General features: G+C 38.3%; 1 protein-coding gene across 1 annotated transcript; it reads right to left on the bottom strand.

The window, feature by feature from the left end:
* Window positions 1-18,083: 18,083 nt before the first annotated feature.
* On the bottom strand, window positions 18,084-19,325 carry LOC149018413 (protein PHOSPHATE-INDUCED 1-like). Its single transcript, XM_089154356.1, has one exon. The coding sequence runs from the start codon at window positions 19,252-19,254 to the stop codon at window positions 18,298-18,300; it is 957 nt and encodes a 318-aa protein (XP_089010482.1). The 5' UTR covers window positions 19,255-19,325; the 3' UTR covers window positions 18,084-18,297.
* Between the last annotated feature and the right edge of the window lie 7,368 nt (window positions 19,326-26,693).

Raw genomic sequence — 26,693 nt, 5'->3', positions numbered from 1 at the left:
CGATTCTGTCTTCCTACGTTGACGAGTAAACAAGTCCTGGTGGGTCTCAAACTTAATGAAACGGCTTAGATTTTCTTATTTCTTCTTTTCTTCTTTTCTTCTTTTAGTTTTTGGAAATTTCCGGCACCACCTTGATTTATGATCATTTACCCCCTAAAATTAATATCGCCCCTTAAGTTATTCAATTTATCAATTACATCCCCTACACATTAGAAAAAAATTATATATCAGATTTCCTATAAGATAAAAACATATCAAAGCCTATCTTAAGAATTCACAGATAAATAATTATGTAAGCAAATTAAATATTTCTAAAGAACTATAACAACCTTGAACAAAAAACCCATGCTTTATTAGTTTTTGTTAACCATCTATGATTGTTTTCTCTCCCAATCATAAATTCTTACAAAATTTGAGAAACATGATTATGAAGAGCCTTTCTAAACTTAGGAGGAAGAGTTAGAATTTCATTTGAGAGAAAATTCTTCCACATTCAAATTAGTGAGTATGAGATGTATATTAATATTATTTAAATTACAATTTAAATATTTGAATTTGATTTATAACTTGTTTACAATCAAACTCTACAATTTGTTGAGACTTTAACTATAACTCAAACTCTTGTTGATCTGTTGGAGATAAGATCAATCGAAGATAGAGTTAGTTATTCAGAGGCTTATCCTTTACGAGAAATAGTATTGAAAATGAATAAGCAAAAACTCACTAAGATGAAAAGGGTTCTCTTCACCAGCCTTGGACCTTGGTTCTCAAGGTAGGTACAAGGTACCTCAACCATTGAGATGCCAAGAAGCTGATACCCTAAGGGCTTGTCAAGACCAAGTCAAGGTGAACTTGGACTATCATCAAGACACAAGGGTGGGGTCGAATATCTCTGGTATGGCTCGATCAAGGCCGCCTACTCATGTCTATGATATTTTGGTAAATAAAAGACAATAATTATGAAATTATGCATTGTTTATTGTTTTGTGGTTGGAATCAAAATCAGAGTTACTTTTAGGATTAAGTGTTTGACCTACTATGTAAGATTTCACAGTGCCAAAACCCATCTTGATCTTGTTGCACCCAATCTTATCTCTTCACCCTCTTAGAGATAGGGGGGCTTTGGTGGTCCTCACCCTCTTAGGACAGGGGATATGGTTTGGTAATGGGTTAGTCACAAAAATATTCCACGTGGTATTTGGCTTCTGAGGATCTCCTCTGGTCCCATGATTTATGGTTGTCCCTAGAACATTCTATCCGGCTGGTAATCATGGTGCCTTTATTGATTTACCTGGTTAGTCCTTCTCTCGGTCTATCCTCTCTTGGGTTTTATTGGGGCTCCTTCAGAAGAGATGCCACGCACCATGTATCAAATCCCATTAAGTGGGTTTTCTAACCTAATCTCGCTGTATTGTCGTTGTATTATTGCGCAATATTTGAGGACTTTCCCTTCCCTTTGCGTCTTTCCTCTCTTTCCCCTTGGCGGTTCCTTTGGTTGCCCTTTTGTTCCTCCCTTGCTTTTTGTGTGGTTTGGCTTTGGTTTGTTTAGGCCCTAATCCTATGGTTTATAAGTCTGTATATATTTTTGGACACATCTTCCCTCCAGGCTTGAAGGATCACGATCAGTTTGATCCATCTTTCATAAATACCAAGCAATATTTTTGTTAGTCTAACTTACAAACCTTATATTTTGATGTGCCTTCTTTAATGGGAGTGGGGATATATAATCATAGGTTGAATAAAACAAAGTGATGCTTTGGAAAATTTTGGACAGATTTATTAATGAATGTTAAGGATATTCTTCATTTCAATTTGGAAATGGGCTCCTGGATAACTCAATCTCAAATTCAAAAGTTGAAACAATTTTGAATTAATCAAACCTTAACTTTTATAATAGTTTTGTTAACAGTTGAAATTACAAATTGTACTAAAGCTTTTTGATGCGGATCAATTATGCTTCTGGATCCGACTGAGCCTCCTCTCGTATTCGAGACGATGAGTCCTGCAAGAAAGGTTAGATGCGGGCCGGCTTGTGTGCCGGGCAGCCGCCTCCGATGGCAAAGTTAGATGATGAACCGAATGAGGTCTCGTGCAAAAGCTTACACAAGATTATGCTCAAAGTGTATTGGTTGCTTACCGGAGGGGTATATCTGTGCATTTATAGTGTGGGTGTTACCTTTTATGTATTTGGTAAGTTAGCCAGACAAGGGCTGATGTTTCTCCTCGGATCATGCTCCCTTGTCGTTGGTCCCATTCAATCAGCTGCTGAGTTGACCTTCTATAACAAGGATGATTGCTATATCTGTGGCGTATGTTACGCTTTTGGTCATGGATGATCGGCATCTTTCCCGATTAACTGGCATGTGGAGCCCCATCCGGGTCAGACCCGGTCGAGTAGAAATCTTCCGTATCACTTTTATACCAGAATTCTTATAAATATATTTGGCTACCCATATGTGAAGAGTAAGGCAATCTCATTTCAAAAATAGAGTTTCTACAATGAATATTACCATGGGAGCTCTAGATTCTAGTGACTTCTTGAGTGATATGCTAGGTTGCATCCAATCGGGGTTAGATCAAGTATTTCTTCTTCAATGTTGGTTAGGTGAAGTCTTGTACAATGAGAAAGCAGTTTTTATCTCATCCCACAACTAGTCCTTACCTTGTGGTTGTTAAACCAGACTCCTCTACTTATAAGCTTTTGAGAAACTAGGAACAATGGCAATAAGCCCTTTCAAGAATCATTTTCTTTTTGGCCCTACAAGATGTGTATAAACAGAACCTATAGTCTTCTCAATATTCCTATCTTAGGTGATTTTTTTTCTTCAAGGGGTTCAAGTGTTTGCATAAAATAAGAACACATGCATGTTTCAAATCTTGAAAGAACAAAATTAAGGAGTCATCACTTTGGCCTCAACTACACATGCAGAGGAGAAGTGAGATAGCTTTTGTGATAACCCCTATAATCCTAACCTGAAACCCGAGCATCAAGGGAAGAAGTTGTGGGCCATCCAAATTGAAGCCCATGATTTGCCCAAAACCCGTGGACCTATGCTTTGTTGAGAATCGGAAGGAGATTCAATCAAGATTCTGATGGTTTGGGCAGATGGATATCTAGCTCAAGGGAAACAAAGCTGGGACTCACTAAGAAACGTAAGAGCCTTTTAAATGATCCCTAGGCATGTACCAGTGTTTGGGACTATCTAAGAGGGCAAACCACCCAAGTACTACAAAGTACTAGGAGGCGGTTGCTTACACGGTCGATTGACCAAGCAACCACCACCCTAGGCCGTTGATTGGCAATTTTGCCTCTTTTTCCCTTGGCTCCCTAATTAAAGTTCTCTAAACACTACTTTTGCATTATTATAATGCAAAGGTGGTTGTGGACTCCAGAGAAGTTACAGAGCACATGGTGTCACATCCCACCCAGTTGGATCTGGTCATACCCGAATACTCGTGGGGGTGATATACCGCAAGACTTAGGTTCAGTGACAATTTCATACAACACATGTTATAGCATATTAAAAGGACAAAAATAAATCAAGTTCAAGTGTAAAGTTATCAAATCTGAAATAATGATTACAATTATCCAAGATTCAAATCCAAAAGACATAAACATCAGAGTTTTGAAAAAAAAAAGAGGATAGTTTGTTTGCAGCGGAATCTAAACTAATCTGATTCCCTAATGGAATCCAACCCCATAAGAGCAGTCTTGGCACTAGCATGAAGCTCCATACGAGTCTACATCTTCTTCAGTCACTCATTCAAAAAAGTCTGTTGGCGATGAATCCTCCATTTGGAAAGAGTCCTCATAACCTGCAATATATTTTAATAGAAATGGACATATATAAAAAAAAGGAACGAATCCAACAGAACTCAGTGAAGTCAACTCAATGTCATATCATGCATTCATTTACAAGATTTCCACACCACACATATAACATGAATATCGATAATGTAATTAATGATAATGATATGATATATGAATGATTATGATATTATGCTCATAACTCTATCATGAAGTCTCTCCAGTAGACATGCATTAATTCATACACCAGTCTCCTTTAGGCAGTCTCAGTCACTCTCCCTCAACAAGAGACGTCTATTGGGTTCTCCGTGGTTGTTGGATTAAGTCACATTAATCCGTGGCTGAGGTATAAATCACCACTCTCTCACGTAACCGTTTGACATGAGAACTGGCTCGTGTCAAGGATTATTCTAGGCCCAATGCACAGTCATACGATCTTGTACTACGTATAGTCCAGATACTTCCCCTATGGCACCAACTAACTCGGTTAAGTATCTTTTTTCACCTAGAGTCATCCTTTCCTATGGCACCAATCAGCTTGGACTACGTTGACTCTTAACCCTATTGATCATCCACATATAATGGACATGATATTATCCATGTCCTCTCATAGGTTGGTTACCGGTCTTGAGCGCCCATGAGCCCTTATCTATTAGATGCAACTCTACCATCTCATGATGGCAATGGGCTTGCTTGATGTTCATAGGACCCATCTACTAACATCACCGGTTAACTGGTTTCAATACCCCTACCAGAAGGGTAGTAGTACTCATGAGGTTACCCTAGCCAAACCCTTCTAGACACCTAGCATTCATGTACTTAGGTCTATATGCATACTCATGTAAGTTCACTAAGGTAATGGGTGAACCCACAACCCCAGTTAGTAAATAGATATAAGAGAATCTTAAGTCTCCAAACCAATCCCACACACATTCTCATATCATCATTCAAAGAATATGGAAAAATAGAAGCGAACATACTTTCTTACCTTTCATTCGCGCAAAGTCACACACATAGTCACAAGATAATAAATACTAAAACAAGGCAAGATATCAATAATGAAAATTAATTAATATCATTAAACATGCAAGATAAAGTTAAGTATATTCCTCACATTTCAATTTGATTCCTTTCTCCAAAGTCCCAAATTTCACTCTCACAAGTCGGTGATTAAATTCAAAATAAACCTAATCATGTAAGAGAATTAATAAATATAAATTAGGAATCAATTGGGTTTCAAAAGGTACCCAAAATCATCCCACAAAAACCCAATCTGACAACTAGGTTCAAACCCGCCGTTCTCAACCTAGTTCGGTGAAAAGTCATTATTTTTCCATTGATTCAAGGTCGAATCGAAATGAAACTTCGAGAAAGTCTAATTGGAGACAATAGGGTTCTAAGGGTACCTTCAATTTGACCCAATTCGTTCTAAAAAAAAAAAAAAAAAAAAAAAAAAAAGCAAAAAACAAAACAAAACAAAAAACAAAAAAAACAAAAAAAAAAAAACCAATTTTAGCTCTGTAAATCACCCACGGGCGTCTTAGAGAGTCAAATCGCGAAATCTTTTGCAGTGATTCGCACCAACAAATCACATACTAGAAGGAAGCATTAATACAAATATTTAAGAGTATTCAATAAACCTAACATGCTTCCACTACCGAAATCCCACATTTGAAGTGGAAAACCCCCCCCCCCACAAAACTATGTTTAAAGAAGAGGATTTAAGGATTCTTACCTCCTTCGATGTTCTTGCGACGATTCAAGTCACAAAGCACCTTTGGTTTGGATGGAATCTTCTCTTCTCCTTGGTTTCTCCTCTTCCTCGAGCCTCAACCAATTCTAGCATTAGAAAATGGGTTTAGAGGTGAGGTAAAACATAAAATAGGGTTTTAAAACCCAGAATCCCGATTTTGTCCCGTAGCTAGGAAAGAGGTGAGGGTTGGGGCGGTTGACCGGTCCAACCAACCGGTCCATGTTTGGACCCCCATCCGGAATCCGATTTTGGTGATTCTCTACTTGAATGAAAGGTCTTTCAATTATCTACGTTTGGATATTTTTATCTTGTCAATCGGACTCTCCATCGTCGGTCTATAGACGTGGCAAAATCGTCTTTTAACGCCATTGTGAGTAACCTTCTCTCTCCTCTTAAACTCTAGGAGAGATGTCGATTCATCACTAGGGTCATCCACAATCATTGGATCCACTTTAGAATCTTTGGGCTCCACTCGAATGGCCCACAGTTGTTGCCGACTCAACTTTCGGGTCTGCGGTCTTGAAACCATGGGTTATAGGATTTGAAATCCGGGGGGAATATTTCACACGTGGTGGTGAAGGGAAACCTATTCTTGCGGAGATTCTAGCCGATTTTTGTTTGTTGGTGCAACCTAAAGGGGGGGGTGAATAGGTTCCAACTAGTGGATTGTCCCAATTTTTTGGTTTGATTGCAAATTCAAGATAAATTGAAAACTCAATTGAAATTAAACAATAACAAACAACCACAATACTAAAATTTATAGTGGTTCAACTTTACAAGTCTACGTCACTCCTCTCTTGGCCTCAAGAGAGATTTTCACTTGTGATTCTCTTTTAATACAATGGTTAGAGATCAAACCCTTACAATCTATGTTTAATAGGGTAAGAACGCCCTTTACAATCTTTGTTTATCCTAGGGCAAGAGTATCTTTTACAATCTTTGTTTTAAATAGGGCACGAGCACCTTTTACAATCTTTGTTTGTTCTAGGGCAAGAGTACCCTCTTCAATCTTTGTTCGCGGGCAAACGCACCACTTCAATATTTGTTCATGGGCAAGAACACCCAAAGCCAATTCTAGTCTACCTAGACTTAGAATTGAAGATAAGCAAATACAATGGATGGTTAGAGATTACCTAACAAGGGTGTGACACTTTACCTCTTGTGTGAGTATGATGCAATGAGAGTTATATGCCCAAATGATATGATTTGCACCACCAATGACCTTCCAACAAAAGCCTTCAATCACCTCAAGCTTTGCTCAAATGAGCTTGCTTAAACACCTTGGTATGTTTTTCAAGGGTAGAGTAAGGGTGAGAGGCAAGACAATGTTTTTCTTGTAATTTGAGAGCTTGAGAGTACTTGGGGAGTAGTTGATCAATTGACAAGGTTCAAGGCTCTTAAATGGGGTTGGTTGGGCTTATAGATAGCATTCAATTGTTTGCCCAACCTCCCAACGGATAGAAGTTTCTGTGAAATGGATGTCCGTCTAACTTAGATGGAGATTCGTTTCAAAATAGACATTTAAAAAATAGCCGTTGGGCTTAAGTCAGGACTAGATGGACATTTGTCTGGCTCTCTATGCCTAGACGAAAAACAGTCTGGATCAGATGGACGTCCGTCTGCAGCACAGAGCGCACAGTAATGTGCATTTAGCTTGATTGGGTTTTTAGGGTTTTCTAGCCAATCCTAAGCCTCATACACTCTCCTAACATGTCCTAGGTCAATCTAATAATATGATATGTGTATAATTGAGTGCAATTACATATGGGTTTACATAAAGCGAATTAAGTCCTAATTTGCTAAGTCTTCTTGCTTAAGCTTGAATTGATGATCATTAATATTCTTGAGTCTTCTTGTACTCCATTTTTCATGCTCATCTTGACTTATACTTCATGTCCATCTTGGTTTGGTCTTGACCTTGACTTGGGCTTAGGCATTCGGCATTTAGTTGGATTTGGTCCACTTGCTCTCATATTGCATTAGATAAACACAACTCAGTAAGCCATTAGTAATTCATGTTTTTTATCATCAAAACTATTGAAGGCTAATGTGGCAATTATGACATAGCATTTCCCAACATCGTTGATTTTCGGATATTAGAAGTAAATGGCTTAACTAACTCTCTTTCTCTTCATTAATTTATTCTGTTGATAGTTGTTATTCTTGTGAAACCTCTACTAGAAGATTATTTGATTGGAAAAATTATGGATCCCAATTAGATCATGCCAAGAGAATAGATCTTATATCTATTTTAATGGCAGATTCTTTTGAAAAAAGATTTTAAGGGTTAGATCTGAATTTTTATTAGATTTTTTTGCTTTCAAAATTGGGGATATTTTTATAGTGATTTAGAGATATGATCAAAACCTAGGTTTATTCCAAAACCTATCTAGAATTAGAGATCAGAGGTTGGATTTTCGGGTCTAAAAAATTGCCAACGAGACTAGGCGATTGCTACAAACGATTGGTAAGCCAACCAACCAATTCAAGCAACCAACCCTGTATCTATCTCTATTTTGGACTTTGATTTGGCCTGTTTGATGCCTAAGCATGAATGTAACTACATGAACATGATCATAGGCCCTGCTGGGATATGCTAAAGTGTTGGGTTGTGTGGAACTAAGACATAACAAATTGTATACATTTATCAGGTAAGGAGACAATTACATTTATACTTGATTGTTTGATATGCTGTCTTCTTTGATAATCAAAGCATGTCTATGTCATTTCAGTATGTTGTAACTTATTGTTAAGTATGTCTATTATGTATGATTCCTAATCATTTATTAATATTTTTCATTTAATTACATCATGTGATGTGATAAATTGTGTGACTTTGACTTGGGAATATTTGGGTTTGTGCACCTAGCCTTTTACATCAGGGGTTGTGGTCTAGGCCGTTGCCTTTGGTGCCTTTAGGGCATCATTTAGTTGTTGTTATGCATGTTAGGATTCTAGATGCACGGTTAGATCACCCATTTACATGCTACTACCCTTTCAATGAAGGAATTAAAGCCGAGTGACCCGTGTTTGCAATGATTGGGTCATATGGGCATCTAATAAAGGTAACCAGTCTGTGAGGAGATACAAACCCACTATCGTATCATGTAATATTAGGGTTGCATATGTTAAGGGTTGAGCTCATGGGTGTCCAAAAGACTACTTGGGTGTCGTGAGGAGACATGAAAGGCATATGCTCTACATATGTGGACAACCATAGGATTCCAGAATGTTAATCCAACAGAGGTAGTCGATCCATGAGGAATAACATTCCTAGGTGGGTAAGGATACTATACCAAAAGGGCACTAGGCATAAGAAATGACATATGGACCACATGTAGCGTGTTATCATATGTCTTTGCATTGGGTTAGGATTCATCGGCATGCGTTAGTACTCATACCAATGGTTGTGGTGAAAGAGTGTGGCCTTATAACACTAGCCATGGTGTGATATCACCCATTCCCCTAGAATGTCAAAGAAGTAAGCAGTCCATAAGGGATTAGAGTGACGAGAATTCCCAGAGGTGGCTGGTGTTAATCTTAATGCATGTCTACCTAAGTAGAGACTAACATTATTTATTTATTAGCTGCATACTTAGAATATCATTGCATCCTTTGCATGCCTACATTCATGCTATCGCGGTATATGTGGATTATCACCTTACTAATTAGTTCTGTGGAACTCATCCTTGCGATTTTTTTCTTGTTTTTCTCAGATGGCTATGCAGATATAGAAGAAATCTCATTTCTAGGGGAGAATGCCACGAAAGAGATAGTCAGTGGGAGTTGGTTACGATGCACATGACATTTCTTGTGGATGTTTGAAGTGCTCTTATGGTGCCTATCAATAGAGATAGGGTCTTGATAGCCAGCAGCTAGAAATACGAGATGGATAATGGTCTCATGACACCATTTGTAGAACAATTAGAGCAGAAGACCCATGAAATGCTTAAGAACAATTGTAAACCTTAATTAGACATTTTCTTTTGCTTCCGCTTACAGGCTTCTTTCTAGATATTCCTCGAGATTCATACAGTTATTATTCTCATTTATTGATACTTTTGATATTTCTTGTTTTTTATTATGGTATTGCGTGCCTTATTTATTACTGAGACTGTAACCTGATTTTGTGATTGTGGATCACAAATGGGTAATCGAGGCTGATCTAATACCATTGAGTGGGGTGTGACAACTTCACCCAACATATGAATTGGGGCTTACCTTTAAGACTTGAGACTCACAACTCAAAGGTGGGATCACTCACTTTATATGCGTGTGGAACCATCCTCCCTCTTTCCCCAGGATAGTAGACCTGAACTTATCATTACCTAGATCAGAGTCTAACATCAATAAGTAACCCTAACTGTATTTGAACTTGTTAGATAACTAGATTTGGATCAAATCATAAATCAAGGGTTAGGCAACCCGTTAAAAAATAAATTTATTTCTCTTAAAAAAAAAAAAAAAAAAAAAGAGGGAAGAAAGAACCCCTCTTAGAAGAACATGAAAGTAATCAAACCAAAGTGAAAGTAGAACTAAAGAACCCAAAGTTAAAGAAAAAGAACATGTCTATTAAGCAAGCAACATTGACCACACAAACAAGGAGAGAAAGTTACACTTATATGGAAGGTTATTGATATGCCTTTTCATTTGAGCTAACAATTTCTATTCAATCCAACTGAAAAAAAAAAAAAAAAAAAGGTTCAATCATTCTTATCTTTGTAGACCCATGCGGCATGCCTTAAAAACATGCTTGGACCCTAATTTGTTGACAGAATTGATTTGATATGAACCTCCATCCCTCGCATTCACCACCTAAGGGTTGTCGCGAATGCAAACATCTACTACTTTTGCTCCTTAGTGAACTTCGTCCTCGGCTTCCTCTGTTGACGCATCAGCCCCGGCCATTACTTGATTATGTTGTTGTCGCCAAACCTGCTCTACCACCACGGAAGCTTGTGATTGATTCTTCTCACTCACTTTTACCCCATGCATCTATGGCATGGGCAATAGGCTTTGCTGCATGGTTTCTGCACAAATTGCACACGATCTCTTGGTTGAGTTTTTCCATACTTTTTTTATGCTAAAATATCTGACTTTCTCTAACATATTGTTATGGCTATTATGGTTCGAGCCACTGAACTAGAGTAGACCGTTCGAACCCAGCAAAGGGTTTGAATCTGGCCTAAGGAAATTCATCTGGTACTTCTCAGATTTTACACTTCTCGGAAGAGATGCCAGCTGGGAAGCTGCTAAAGAAGGCCATGTAGTGACACACAACTGTCCTCATGTGACTTCAAAGAGGCCATGTAGTGACACACAACTGTTCTCATGCGACTTCCCGATAAAAGTAGCATTGATAAGAGATTCGGTACCAAAGTTTCATCTTGGAGTTGTTAATCTTCCTGTTCACTGCTGATGCCATCTCAATTTCTCACTTCGGTACCTTTTCCTGCCAAACTCATACTTACAAAAGAAATTGGTTAGGACCTCAGACAATCACTTGTGTTTGCACTCAAGAGTTTGCCTTTTCTCATTCTCTAATGGTCTCACTAACTCGCGTCTTTTATCTTTCTTGAATTTTCCTTATTGGTTCTTTTAAGCACTCGCACAAGGCAATCACAAGTTGAACTTTTCAACATTGGTTCTACCAATTAATAAACTCAGATTTGCAATTCAACTAAGTGGAAAAAGTAAGATAGATAAACAAAAAGGAAGAGATGCATAAGAGAATAAAGTTGCAGGCATGAAGGGGGCACGTTTGGAAAGGAACGGTGCATTTTTAGGAAGCAAAGAAAATGATATATATCAAAGCTAGAAAAGTATACACTGACAGGAATGAAATCAACTTATGGAAGGAAAAAGATCAAGGACTTAATATGGGATAACTTTAGGATAAGAGAAAGGAAAGAACTGGACGTTAAAAAAATCAAATCAACTATCAAGATGGAAAGAATTGGATCCTATCAAAACAAATTGTACTCATCAATTCAAACCTCACAAAGTTGTTCTGTTGTACTTTGCTTTGAGTTCTCCTTTGGACTTCATTGAACTTGCCAAGGTTATTCTTCCTTCTGTCATTAGTCTCTTGATTTTCTTAGTTTACGTTTGCTATAAAAACATCATGAAAGATTTCATCCATTGTTTTCTTGGTTTTTGTTTGTATATAGAATGTTGGGTATAAAAAATCCTCTGATCAATTCTTCATTTTGATGTAGTTTAATTTTAGGGGGTTTACAAGACTTCGTTTCTAGGGGGTTTCTGCATCATTTGGTATTAGAGATTGGGCTTACATCAAATTGATATATCCTTATTCCATTCTATTTCTTAATTCTTAAGTTTATTAAAAAAAAAAAAAAAAAAACCTTTTGATTCATCTTATTCTTTAATCTCTTGCACAATTTCTGGTTTTCCTCTTGATTCCTTTGCAGCTTATTGGGAGACTATAAAAAAAGAGAAGGAAATTATCAGTATGTGAGGATTTATTTCCTCTTTGGTTCTTTCTAAGGACTATTCGAACTTAAAAAAATTGTCCAAATAAAGTTCAATTGATTTATCATCAAAACATTGCGAGTTTGAGTATAACATCTTACAATTGATATTAAGGTTCCTGTCAAATAATTTGGAGGCTATGAGTCACGGTCTTTACCAAGGTTCTACAAGTTTGCATGACATCTTACAATTGATATCAAGGTTCTTGTTAAATAATTTGGAGGCTACGAGTCACGGTGTTTACCAAGGTTCTAGCTATTCTACTTGTCACACCCCACTCAGCTAAATCCGGCCATACCTGAATATCCGTGGGGATGATACACCACAAGACCTAGGTTCAGTGACAATTCCATACTACACATGATATAACATAATTAAAAGGACAAGAATAACAAATAATAAGTTATCAATTTTGAAGTAATGATTACAACCGTCCAAAACTTCAAATCAAAAACTAAACATTAGAGTTTTAGAAAAGAAAGAATGTCTGTAGCGGAAATACTCAAGAGCTTAGGTAGAAGATACCCTCGTCTTTCCCAAAAGAGACCAATGTATAAATGTAGAAAAGAGACATGAAAGAAACTTAAGATTTTCCAAGGATAGCAAGGTCTCTATCACTAAAAGTCGACTCCATAGGAGCAATTGAAGCACGAGCCCGTAGCTTCATGCGCTTCCACCTCCTCCTCATTTGTACCTTCCAAAAAGCTTCCTTGCTCAAATCTTCCACTTGGAAGGGGGCTGCATAATCTGTAGAAAAGTCTAAGAAACATACATAAGAAAAAGGAATGAGTTATACAGAACTTAGTGAGGTTAACTAACATCCATGTCATGCATTCATCCATAATTTCCACATCATATTCATAAGATCACCATGTAATTAATAATATAAATAAAATGATGCATGATTATGATATGATGTTCCTAACTCTATCATGTAGTCTCTATGGTAGACACGCATTAAGTTTAAACACCAATCTCCTTTAGGCAGTCTCAGTCACTGTCCGTCAACAAGAGACGTCTATTGGGTACTCTGCAATTGTTGGGTAAAGTCCTATTAAACCATGGTTGGGGTATAGGTCACTACTCTCTCACATCACTGTTTGGTATGAGATTTGGCCCGTGTCAAGGATAATCCTAGGTCCAATGCAAAGTCATACGGTCTCATACTACATATGGTCCGGATACTTCCCCTATGGCACCAATCAACTCGGTTCAGTATCCAATATCTCCTCTCATGCCTAGTGCCATTTTGGGTTCGATACATTTCCACCTATGAATGGAATCCTCAACAAGAGGCATCTGTTGGATCCCATTCCTTAACCCAGTGGTCATCCACATATAATGGACAAGATGCTCTCCATGTCCTCTCATGGTTGGTTACTGGTCTTGAGTGCCCAGGAGTCCTGTCTATTGTATGCAACCCTACCACTCTATGATGATAGTGGGCTTGCTTGACACTCAGGACCCAACCACTAACATCATGGGTTAACAGGCTTCAATACCCGTGCCAAAAGGGTAGTACTACTTATAAGGATTCCTAGCCCAACACTTCTAGACACCTATCATTCATGCAGTTTGGTCTAGTTGCAATCACATAAGGTCACTAGGGTAATGGGTGAACCTACAACCCTAGTTGATAATACAAGGTAAGGAGAATAATATCATTTCCCCCTTTTCATCCCATACATTGTCATATCATTTTCAAATCAATAAAATAAGATTCACAAGTAAAGAGTAATACTCAAACAATAAACCTTACCTTCCGTTCGCCCAAAGTCACACATAAACATATAATGGTAGATAGAAATTTACAGCAATTATATCAACAATAGAATTTAAAACAACAACAATTAATCATACAAAACATGGTTAGTCATTCCTCACCTTTTACTTTGATTCCTTTCTCAATTTCACAATTTCGACTCACAAGAGTTGGCGATTAAACTCACAAAAATTTTCAAATCAAACAAGAAATTTAATAGAAACAAATTAGAATTCAATTGGGTTTCAAAAGATATCCCAAAATTATCCCACAAAAAGCCAATCTGAAAACTATGTTCAAACTCACCATTCTAAACCTAATTCGGTGAAAAGTCATTATTTCGCCACCGATTCGAGGTCGAATAGAAATGAAACTTTGAAAAAGTCTAATTGGAAGAAAAAGGATTATACGGGTATCTTCAATTTGATTCAATTCGATCCAGAACAAAAAAAAAACCCAAGTTGGCTCTCCTAAATTGCCCACGAACTCCCCAGAGAGTCAAAATGCGAAATCTTTTGCAAGGGTTCTCACCAACAACTCTCATACTAAAGAGAAACCTCAACACAAGGATTTAAGAACATCCAATAAACCTAACATGCTTCCACTACCGCAATATCACAAAAGAAGAAAAGAGAAACCTCACATAACTATGTTTAAAGAGAAGGGTTTAAGAATTCTTGCCTTTCTTAACGTTCCCGCAAAGATCCGAGTCACAAAGCACCTTCGATTGGATGACGTTTACTCTTCTCTTTGGTTTCTCCTCTTCCAAAAGCCTCAGCCCCATTCTAGCTTTAAAAAATGTGTTTGAAGGTGAGTTAAAACATAAAATAGGGTTTTAAAACCCGGAATCCCAATTTTGTCCCGAGCTGGAAAAGGGATGGGAGGGGGGGTAGGGGCGGGATTGACCAGTCCATCCGAATGGTCTATGTTTAGACCCCTAGATGGACTCCGATTCGGTGATTTTTGGCTTCAAAGAAAGGTCTTTCAATTATCTACGTTTGGATACCTTAACCTCGTCAATCGGACTCTCTATTGTCGATCTACGGACGTGCCAAAATCACCCTTTTTTATTCCTTCATGACTAACATTCTCTCTCCTTTTAAATTCTAGGAGAGGTGTCGAGTCATCAATAGGGCCATCCACCAACATTGAGTCCACTTCTGAACCGTCAAGCTTGACTCGAATAGCACACAGTTGTTGTCAACTTGAGGCCCGGGTTCTCGGTCTTGAAACCACGGGTTAAAGGGTTAGAAATTCGAGGGATTCCACATTACTAGTAATAGATTAAGATTCTTTTTGCAGCCAAACACCTCCTTAAAAACAATACCATCCACTTGGATTCAAATTATTTTGGGGTTTTTGAAAAATACAAAGATATTACATCCTCAGTTAACTATCGGAGCTTAAAGATAGGGGGCATCATTAATTTCAGGCAAAGTCTAAGGTTGCATTTTTAGAAATTTTAAATGCAACAAATGATAATGTAGTAATTAAGCTATAGGACAAGGGAGATGTCAATAATTATCCCTAAAAAAATAAAAAATTCTAAGAAAAATGATAATCATAGTAAATTTCCAAATCACAACTACCATCATTAAAGAAATTCTAGATATATGAGATCAATTGCTTGTTCTATGAAATGGAATATTTTTTTAGGTATATTCTGAACTCAAATTATTAGACTATTAATTTTCTTTTTTCTTCAAAAGTCGAACTTTTGAGAGGAGAGTAAGTATAAAGGAGAGAGTCAAAATTTCTCATTAAATATTCTATAATCATGCCAATATTCTTTCTGAGTTTCAAGCCACTAAAATTATACGTATGTTGTTTCATTTTCTAATCATGCAATTAGAAATGTAGGAGAGAACTTGCGCCTGGAATTGCACCTCTTTAATGTGTGTGATAAAAGAGACAGAATTCCTCCTACTCGCCATTGTACCAGGGCTAAACACAATGCTTGCTTATCTACAGCAAGTAAGGAAGTCCTAATCAAATCAATGGCCTCTTCCCTTCCATCGTATGCATATCAGTGTTCCTACTTCCCAAGAGCATTCATATTCCTTAAATGGGCTTGTTTGTGATTTTTCGTGGAAAATAATAGCTCACAAGGTATTCCATGGCTTAAGTGGAGGACTGGGCTTCCGTGAATTTGGGAGTCTTTGTTGAGCTCTATTGGCGAGATAGGGCTGGTGTATATTGAGTGACAACACCAGTCTGTGGGTATTGATTACTGATCATGTCGCTAACCAATCAAAAATAAAATCCTATACTAATCTAGCAAGCAGAAAGTACGGGGTCGAACTATGGGGAACTAAAAAGCTAAGTTACTAAGATGAATTTAACAAGATTGAATTTAACAAAACTAAATTTAAACTAAATCTATTAACTAATGTAAAATGTTAACTGTGAATATGTGAAGATCTTTGGGATTTCGAATCCCCAATGCTTTTCCCTAATCGATATAACTCTACACTTCAAAGTAAATTAGGGATGGTCTTCCTAGATATGCCCTATCTTCGCAAGACTATCGTCCTTCGCGGAAGCTTGGCACGCTTAGTTCGCTGATTTATAGAACATCTTTGGCCAAACTCAAACACAATCAACTAGAAGATATAGAACAATCAACTTAATGAAATAAGCATGGTTCATCTACATCCCAAAGCAAAGGAACTAGCTACTCATAATTACAAAGTTCATAAGAAAAATAAAGATGAAACATAGGGAGAGAGAGAGAGATGTGGTCTTCTTCTTCAGCAATGAGAGAGATGAGAGCCGCATTCGCCGTCCTCTTTTCTGTGGTTGGCTTCCCTTTTATGTCTCCCGCACACAATGAATCCCCTTTCTTTACCCGTAGATTCTACCTTTATTCTTTCGGAATTTGGAAAAACTCAAAACTGGAAAGTTGTAGATATTTTCAATATCGTTCCATAGCATCTTGAATCATCAAAATCCAAGCTCATACGAGAGAGATATGCCCAAAATACTGAAGGTAGGTCTGTTTACCCGATTTTCAGATTTATTACCAATTTTGTTCCTTAGACCTCCACCTATTTCCAATTTGGCTAAGATCTCACTTTTCATGATTTCTTGAGCAGCAAGATTGAATGCCATGATTTAAAATCCATCAATATCTAATATATTTGCCAACTTTATTCCATTTTATCTCTAATATCCAAAATCTCCTTATTCCTGAAAAATACACAAAAATACTCAGTTATTAGCTCTCTTTAATTAAATAAGTATGGGGAATTAAATCAAATAAATAATGGTAAATGCATGCTTATCAATTACGAAGGCAAAATATTATCCTATATGTTCTGTTCTTGATGCACATCTCAGGAAAGTAGCTCTGTGGGCTGGCGAAGCTTTATTTCGGGTAGGGACCTCATTGCAAGGAAGATGTATAAAGGTAATGGAAATGGTGCAAAACACAAATTTTTTTAGAGCCATGGATCCCTTCTCTGTCACACCATCAGGTGCTCTTTCCTCCAGTTGTAGACTCTCCCCAAAGGGTTGTGGATCTTATTGATTGGGGTTTAATCGGTGGAAGGCTGATGCTCTCCATGCTATTTTTTCAGAGTAATATAGAGCCACTCAACTCATACCCTTGCTGTCAACTATGACAAAGGACTCTACAAAAAAAAAAAAAAAAAAAACTAGAAAAGAAAAAGACAAAGGACAAGTGGGTTTGGTTTCCCTTCAAGTCGGCTTTTCTTGGGTTCGTACTACAGCTAGTATTTTTTGTATTGGATACTCCACTGGACACTTTCTAGGTGTTTTCCTACGGTTCTTGGTTTTCATCCAATTTTGATGGAGGTCGTGATGTATTATTTGGAGCCCTTCCTCATCATTTGTGGCAGCAAGAAATGTATTCTCAGTTGCTACATCTGCAACAGTCATGGAAGCCGTAGCCTTGAGGGACGGCATCTTGTTTACTCATAGCCAATAAGTTGCAGGTGTTCTTGTATTGTCTCGAGTTCGTTAAAGCTCTAAATTCTTCTCTGAAGTCATTAGAATGGCACGCGTTAGTGATACTGGAAGAGATTCTAGCTTTATCATTAGCTTTTGTACCCGGTTTAGTTTATTCAGGTTAGAAGGGATGTAAACCTTCTTGCTCATTTTCTTACATCTGGGTTGCATAAACAGAAAATGTCTAAGACACGGTGGCTCAGTCCACCCTAGTAATATAATCTTGGCTAGAAGGTTTTTCTTCAGCTATTCCAATAAAGCATTTTTCTAGTTTAAAAAAAAAAAAGCAAAATGGCCCAAATTCTAATAAAGCAATGTAAGACTCAAAGTACACAATGGAATTGTCAAAAATAAAAATCGGATACAATATAACAAATTAATTAAATAAATAATTAAAGAATTAGTGAATTACATAAGATTTAATATACCCCAACAATTTGCATCAAGAATATTTTTAATAACTAGACTCCCTTGTACGCTATATATATATATACAGGTTTTTGGTTGTCCTCCCTAACTCAATGTAGAGCATGAAGATGTGGAAGGATCAAACAGTGCTGGAACCAGATATTTCCTTCCATTTGCACCATTGACATTGTAGCTAGCACCAGTGGTGGAATCCAGCAATAGTTCCCCTGCATAGCCAGGGTAAGCTCCTTTGCCATAGATACCAGGACAAGCTGAAGCTGCCTCCAATGGTGCCTCAACGGGGCCTTGATAGAAACCATTACCAAAAGGGTTGGTTGCAGTTGCAGCTAAGAGACTTGCCAGATTGATCACCATTCCATCCATTCCCACATCATTGTTTGGGGCGATCAGTGGTGGGTTCTGTGGCCCATAGATGGGCTGGTGAAATGGCCAAGCGCATTGACCCGGGCACTGAGTCTCTGAGTTACCAACCCAGATGTAAGCAAACTTGGACTTCTTGCCTTGGGAGCCATGGCTTCCACATGTGTCCATACAGAAGCCCTCGACGGTGACATCTGCGGCGGTTAGAACCACATTAACGGCGTTTCTATGCTCGCCTCTAGCTGCGAGATGCACGATTTGTTTCCTGGTGAGGGACTTGCCAATTGAGTAGTTTTCATCAAGGATCTGCTTACCCATTTGGAGATGAAGCGAAGAAAGCTTGTTGTTCTTGGAGCTGAGGTGGTAGTACTTGTCAGTGGTCTTCCACCATGTGAGAACGGAGGGTTGGGATTGGGTCTTTAATGAAGCTTGTGAGGGTGAGAGGGAAGAGATGAAATCTGAGACAATGGCGCGTTGGGCAGGTTTGAAATTGCCATACCAGATGAGATTCAGAGAGATTTTGCCTGAGAGAAGAGGACCCTTGTGGTACTGGAAGAGCATGGATTGCTGTTCAACCGATCCAGTGAGTAATCTTGCAGCACTGGAGAGATTTATAAGGGACACCACCAAGAGGACCTGGAAGAGCAATGTTGAAACAAAAGAAGCCATATTTGGGAGCATGAGAACTAGAGAAGGGGAGATTTTGAGAAGTATAGAACGAGAGTCTCTGCAAGAAAGAGTGAGATCTAGTGAGGGACTAAGATTGTCGTGGAAGAGAGAAGATGGTATGGGTTTATTTATATAGTTTTGAAATCTTTGGCAAATGGGCTGGAGAAGCAACGGAGAAGGGGGGGGGCTCTTCAGTTGTTTTACTAGTGCTGAAATCATGGGAGATGTGAAGGCTTCAACTGTTTTGCAGCCTCACAGTAACAAAAGCAAAACGCGTTGCGGTTTGGACTCGCCCGGTGTGGGAGATCAACGCCGGAAAATGCGGAGATTGGATCCCATGCATTATTTATCAAATATTTTACACCCAGCTCTTACTTGCTCTTAGGAAGCAACCAAGCAACTCATGATCTTTTCGGCGCTGATTGAACTCTTCAAGTGTTTTTTTTTTTTTTTATAATTAACTCTTCAAGTGTTGATCTTTGCCCAGTGAGCCAACCAATTCGGAGCCTGATTTAACTTAATTCAAACGCAACATGTGTTGTAAAATCATCCAACCACCTCATACCTTAACTCGTTATCAAATTGGAACTTCTCTTTCAAAAGAAAAGAAAATTCCATGGAAGAATTGAATAAATAAATTAGCCTATATACTAAAAAAAAATTAGGGTGGAAGACACCAACAATGAGAAGTGAGAACCAATAAACATACAAGTCGAGGGCGTGAATTGCGTGTTTGGCTCCTCTCATCGAAGAAAATTTTCCAATGAGTATCCAATGAATTATAGGATGCAATTACATGTTATATTCTAATCCAATGACGCTCATTAGATTTATTATAATCTTTAGATTATAATATTCCATGTTATAATATCCTATAACTCACTGAACACTCATTGGGAGAATCTCTACAAAGAGAAAATTCCAATTCATGAATTGGAGATGAAGTAAAAATCCAGTATCTATTTCATCTTAATTTGATTGAAATCCACTTATCGGATCGACATGAGAAAATATGCAAGACCCATGCAACTCATCTCACATATCATTTAATCGAGGGATATGATGTTAATACTTTATAGTGATTTTATCGGCAACACGATAATCGACACATGTCCTCCAAGTTCCATCCTTCTTTGGAACTAACAACACATGGACTCATATGCTTTCTCTCACATATCACTTAGCTAATAGCTCATCAACTCGTCATTGTAGTTCCTTTGTCTCATCTGCATTACTCCCATATGCTCGACGATTGGGAATGGCAGCTCCTGGGATGAAATCAATTTGATGTTCAATTCCTTTAATTGTTGGTAATCTGATTGACATTTCCTCCAGATAGACATCTTTATATTCTTGTAACAAAGAAACAGAAATAGGCAAGGAAAGGTTAAGATTGCTGGTATTCTTTTTTTTTTTTGAGACTAAGGTCGCGCGTTGCACCACTGCCCATGCGGTGGCCGGGGCTGGGTCTTGGTTTCCCACCCCGCTGTCCGCGCGCCCTCCCTCCCCCCTTCTTCGTTCGCTCCCTCTTTTGTTGTTGTGTCCTTTTCCCTTTTTCTCCCCTTTCTGCACCTCCCCTTGGCTGTTGTTCCTCTCGTTGTTTTGTTTGTGCCGTCTTTTATCTCCCTTGTGGTTGTCTCTTTGCTTTTTGTTCCTTTCCATCCTTGACTGTGTTGTAGGAGATCCACCTTTGTTGCTGTGCTTGCAATACGCAAGGAAAGGTTAAGATTGCTAGTATTCAAACACATGTCCTTGTACCTAAGTACATTTAATGGCCTTCAAGCATAGGAAAGACTCCTACCCTTCCTCTCTTTTGCATACAGATCCTTTTTTTTTTTTTTTTTAATTATCACAGAAAAAAGATAATATATTAGTCAAAATAGTTATGTGAGTTACACCTATGCTCACTACTAACAACAGTATTGCTGCTATTACTGCTTGCAGCCCATATTTAGCTAACTTAGTTCAGTTTGATAGAAGTGTTGGGGATTTAAAACTACAAAAAATTGCTTCATGATAGTTTGTCAAAATGCTAATCAAGATTGTTGTGAGATGCTCTTGTTGACATGGTTTATGTAGCAAGTCAAAGACCATTTCCAAGTTGCACCAGATTTCGTATGGTCTCATACCCACAGCTGATGTTATAGACATACCCTCTTGAATTGCCCCTAACAATGCCTTAACAATGCCTTCATGCTGTCATTGCCCTCAATTTCTTGTGGTCAGATGGTAGATGCTTCCATTTTCTACAATCCCCAGACACCATCCAGCTTTGTTCAGTAGTTTGTTAGATACCCCTGCACATAACAAAGTGGGTAAGTGGATATTTTTTATATGAGCCCTAGATTCATGTTCAATTATTGGGCATGGCATAAGCAAAATCTCAGGTTGAAAATCCTGTCCTGCATCAACGGGGTTAGAATGCCACAGGTTACTATCATTCATCCATCTTTCAACACTTGTCAGAATGTTATAGGGGTTGGGTTTTGTTTTTTAAAAGTAACGTTATTTTTCTCTTTTCAAATAAAATAACATTGTATTATAAAATTCTGGAAGAACCATTGTTTCATTCTTTTGTCTAGCTCTGTGCTAGCCAAAATACTCCTGCAGAGATGTAGGATTGAGCGTTGGGTCAGGTGTTCAGTTCTTAATCCAATCGCTCCTGCCGCCCAAACTCTTTTGGTCCATTCACATGAGAGGAAGACATGCCAGTCCGTCTCTGTCTTGTTGCCGCAAAATTCACACAAAGGGTTCGTCTCTGATCATTGGGATAATATACCCTTAACTGGTAACCCTGCATTCACAAGACGCCAAAAAAGGTTTTAAATTTAGGGTGTAGTGGTAATTTCCAAAAAAAATTCCACCACGGGGTAAACTCATTGTGACCAGTTGGATATTTTTGTTTCAACAATGCTTGCCCCGCTAGCTTGGTAGAGAACTCGCCATTGGATCCAATTAACGATACCCATCTGTCAGGAACACAGGAAAGAGACAATTCAGCTAAATCGGAAGAGATGTGTTCGGAGTTTGTTAGGTAAGAGAGATACTCCCTGTTCATTTGGAATTTTCTGACCATTTCAGCCACCGTGAGATCATGGAACCAAATGTTTTCTTTAGGGTGGGTTGTGGCTATGCTTCGGGAATTGTTCCTCCATGGATCGTACCAGAAATATGTTTCATTTCCATTTCCTACCTTTCTCATGACCATTTGCTCTAGTTGTGGTAGGACAATGCAAATACTTTTCCAGGTCCAAGATCCAGCCTTCTTTCTTACCTTGGGGTCAAACACACTACACTTGGGAAAGTACTTCGCCTTCAAAGTTGTAGCCCACAATGTTGAAGGTTCATTTATTAACCTCCATCCCTGCTTAAGAAGGAGTGATGTATTGATGTCCTCAATCTTCCTCATTCCCAAACCCCCCCCCCCATACTCTTGGGCTGGCAGCATTTATCCCAGGATATAAGAGTCAACTGTCTACTCTTATTAGGATTGGCGAGCCAGAATTTCTGACACATGGAGTCTAAGCCCTTATAGACCGTACTTGGGAATTTGAAGGTCTGCATGTGATACAGGGATAAAGGTTGTAACACAGATTTAATAAGGACTTCTCTCCCTGCATAAGAAAGAGTGCTTGCTTTCCATGATGCAAATCTTGCATTGAATTTTCTTATCAAGAAGGCCAGATTTTTTGCTTTTCCCCTCCCTTGCAAAAGGTTGGTTCCCAAATACACAGCAGCATCATTTTTTAATTCAGAGATCCTGAACAAAGACAAAATTCGAGTACGAAGCTGTGACCCCACTTTTTTCAAAATTAATTTCTTGTCCCATAACATGGGAGAAAAGCTCTAGAATATATTTAATAGCAGTAATATCCTCCTTCTCTGCTCGACAGAATAAGAAAGTATCATCTGCAAAAAATAGGTGAGATATTTCCGGTGCTTTTTTCGCAATTTTGATCCCCTTAAAAAGGTTCAAAGTTCTATACTCATTAAGTAGTCTGGATAGGACTTCCATAACGAAAAGAAAGAGGTAAGGGCTAAGTGGGCAGCCCTATCTCAGCCCTCTTGTCCCAGAAAAATTAAGGTAAGGATTGCCATTGACTTTAATAGAGAAAGAAGGAGAGGAAACTAACCTGTCCACAAGATTGAACCAATGCTGATCAAACCCCAGGAAAGAGAAAAGGTGGCGAATGACCGACCACTCAACCCTATCATAGGCCTTGGACATATCCAGTTTCTGGGCAACATACCCAATCTTGCCTTTGGTTCTATTCATGTAATGAAAGATTTCATGGGCCAAAAAAATATTATCAATAATTTGTCTCTTAGGAACCAAAGCACCCTGAAGTGGGGAGATTATTGTGGATAGGAGAGGTTTCAATCTTCTGGCTAGGACCTTAGCCAAGATTTTGTAGCTAACATTGCACAGACTAATGGGTTTGAAATCCGAAACCCGTCTAGGATTCTCCTTTTTTGGTATGAAACACAGTAAAGTATGGTTAGTTCCCTCGAGCAGAATTAAGTTTGAAAAGAAACAATTAACAAAATTTATCAGATCCTGGCCCACAAGATCCCAATGTTTTTGATAAAAACAAGCATTAAACCCATCAACACCAGGGGCTTTGTAGGGTCCCAAGGAGAACACCACATCCTTAATTTCTTCAACAGAAGGAGGACCTGAGATCCCTAATAGGTCCTCAGCATTGACCAGAGGTGGGAATAGGGCTTCCACAAAGGTTGGGTCAAGAGGTCTGGATGTGGAGTACAAATTCTGCATGAAACTAGCGAACTCCGCAACTATTTCACTTGAGCCATGGATCAGTCCATCATCCATTTCAAGAAAGTTAATATTCCTCCTATAGGTATGAATTTTAGAGGCAAGATGGTAAAACCGAGTATTTCGATCTCCATCGGAGATGTACAAGTTTCTTGATTTCTGAAACCAGAACATCTCCTCAGATTTTAGAGCCCAGGACAAGTGGGATTTCTTATCCTTGATTAACTCCCAATTTGGATTAGGGTCCGACTCAAGAAGATCAATTTCCGAGGAGAGATTAGCAAAGATTTGCTTGACATTTCCAAACTCTTCCCGGTTCCATTTTTGCAAGATCCAAGACAAATTGGCAAGTTTACCTTCAAAAGGTTGAGACCGATTTGCATCCCAGGCAGAGCTAACTACATCCGTAAAACACGAATGATGATGCCAGGCCACCATATAATGAAAAAGTTTCTACCCACAGTCACAGGATGTTGGGTAGAAATGAGAAGAGGGTTATGGTCCGAGCAGGTAGCGGGTAGCTTTTTTACATGGATATTTGGTAACATGGCCAAGCAGAAGGGATTAGCAAAAACAAGATCGATTTTTTCCTTGACCAGATGTGGTGGTTTCTTCTTATTTGTCCAAGTGAAGTAGGTTCCAGGGGCCGAGATCTCACGAAGGCCAGCATCATTAATAAGTGAAAGGAGATCCTATAAAGAAGAAGAGGCCCTAAAACTACTTCCACACATAACATCACTATCTAGAACCTCATTAAAATCGCCCGCAATAAGAAAAGGTTTATCCAGCTGAGAGATGTAGAGGTTCAACATGTTCAAAAATTTTTCCTCTCTGAGTAAGACGGAGGGGCATAGATAAAGATAAGAACCCAGGGTGCAGGTAGTTCACAGAGAATGGCAATCATAGCTTGATCGATTTTAGCACAAGTAAAGCAAGAAGGGTCTTGGCCTAACCCAGGGTACAAACCCTTTTTTTGTTTTGTTTTGTTTTTTTAGTCCCTTGTTGTTTGTGAATCTTCTTTCTCACTCTTATTTTTCTCATCTGTCACTCCCTCTTTATTTTGCTCATATGCCTTACTTCTCTCATCTGGTACATGCTTTTTATTGTGTTTGAGGTTCATTTGAGTCAGCTTGCGCGCACCTCCAATGCGATTACATATGTATAATTTTGAGGAAATAAAATAAACTTAAATTTTATTCCATGATTTGAGAATGCGATAACATATGCATAATTTTAGTGGCATAAAATTTATAAAGAAAATTGGTATCATTAGACTTTTTATTGATATTAATTCATTTCAAAAAAGTTTTAGCAGAAAATCGATCCTAAACGGATACCTAGTAATTGAGCATTATTTCTTTACAATTCACACCCTCTACTTGTATAGTTGTATGCTCGTTCATTCTCACTTCTTGTAGTCGGTGACATTCCCCATCTTTTTTTAGTACAACAAAAAGATTTTCTTTATTTGATTTCTTCTAACAAAATTTTCATCTCTTTCAAAAGACAAATTACAATTTCACAAAGAGTCAAGAGTGATAAAGAACGATACCAGGTGGTTAAGTGATTTTTCAACACGTGGTTAGGGTGGAATTACATTTAGTTAGGGTCTCAAGGGGTTGGCTCAGTTAACAAAGACCAATACCTCATAGTATAAGATCAATATTTCCCCCCCTTTTTTTTTGATAAATAAGGCTAAGAATTCAAATCTTTTTGAGGTTAGGAGGGAAGACCATAAACATAAATAGTTATTCCCCTCTTATTTAAAGCCAACCCACATCTTCTATAATTCACCTACTTACAATTCCTTGCAATTAAGGTCTAAGATTGTGACACGTGACATCTAATTATCTAACGATCATAATTAAGACCCAATATTAAGAAAACAATGATCTTCTCACTATAAACATTGATCTTCTCTTACAATATTGAGAATGTCTTTGTTTTCTTAATATTGGGTCTTAATTATGATTGTTAGTTGATTAGATGCCACATGTCATAATCCTAAATCATAATTGTAGCTAGGGCCGGATGAACACCAGACACCCAAAAAAAAAGAAGATGAAGACTGAAAAGTATAGTCGAGCAGAATTGTCAACGTTGCTTGCTTGTTGTTGTTGGAGTCACCTTTACTTGGTTGCTACTGCTGGAGTCGCCGCTGCTCGCTTGTTGTTGTTGGAGTCACCTCTACTTGCTTGCTACTGCTGGAGTTGCCGCTACTTGCTTGCTTGTTATTGGAGTTGTTAATCGATGAGGAGACGAAAGGTGAGAGAAAGAAGAACTAAGAAGTGAAGAAGATGAAGACTACAAAAGCAATCGAGCACAGCCTGCACAGTCGCAAATGAAATGGTGAAAGTGAAACCCTGATTTGTGAAAATGAAATGGTGAAAGTGAAACCGAAACCGAAAAACTTAAAATTAAATGAAAAGAAAAGGGTTTGGTAAAACTTAAAATTAAATGAAATTTGAAATTGAAACAATCTGAAACACTGAACCAGCGAACCGGGCCGTAAGGGTTATTACTTTTCAAATTCAGTGGTTCATTTAATGTTTTTATTTTAATTTATACCAACGGTTAACGGGCTGTGGTTCGGGCGCACACGGGCTGGCCCGGCCCAGCCCGAAACCGCGGGTTTATTGTGCAAATGCGCACTTATATGAACATCAGAGTTAGG

This window comes from Hakea prostrata, chromosome 4, assembly GCF_041222555.1.
Source record: "Hakea prostrata isolate BN-2017 chromosome 4, UWA_Hpros_2, whole genome shotgun sequence".
Classification (NCBI taxonomy): domain Eukaryota; kingdom Viridiplantae; phylum Streptophyta; class Magnoliopsida; order Proteales; family Proteaceae; genus Hakea; species Hakea prostrata.
The sequence above is the reverse complement of the archived record's forward strand: the minus strand, read 5'-3'. Positions and strand labels throughout refer to the sequence as shown.

Coding starts and splice junctions, on each gene's coding strand:
- LOC149018413 (XM_089154356.1), bottom strand. CDS start 19,254: ATGCTCCCAAATATGGCTTCTTTTGTTTCAACATTGCTCTTCCAGGTC.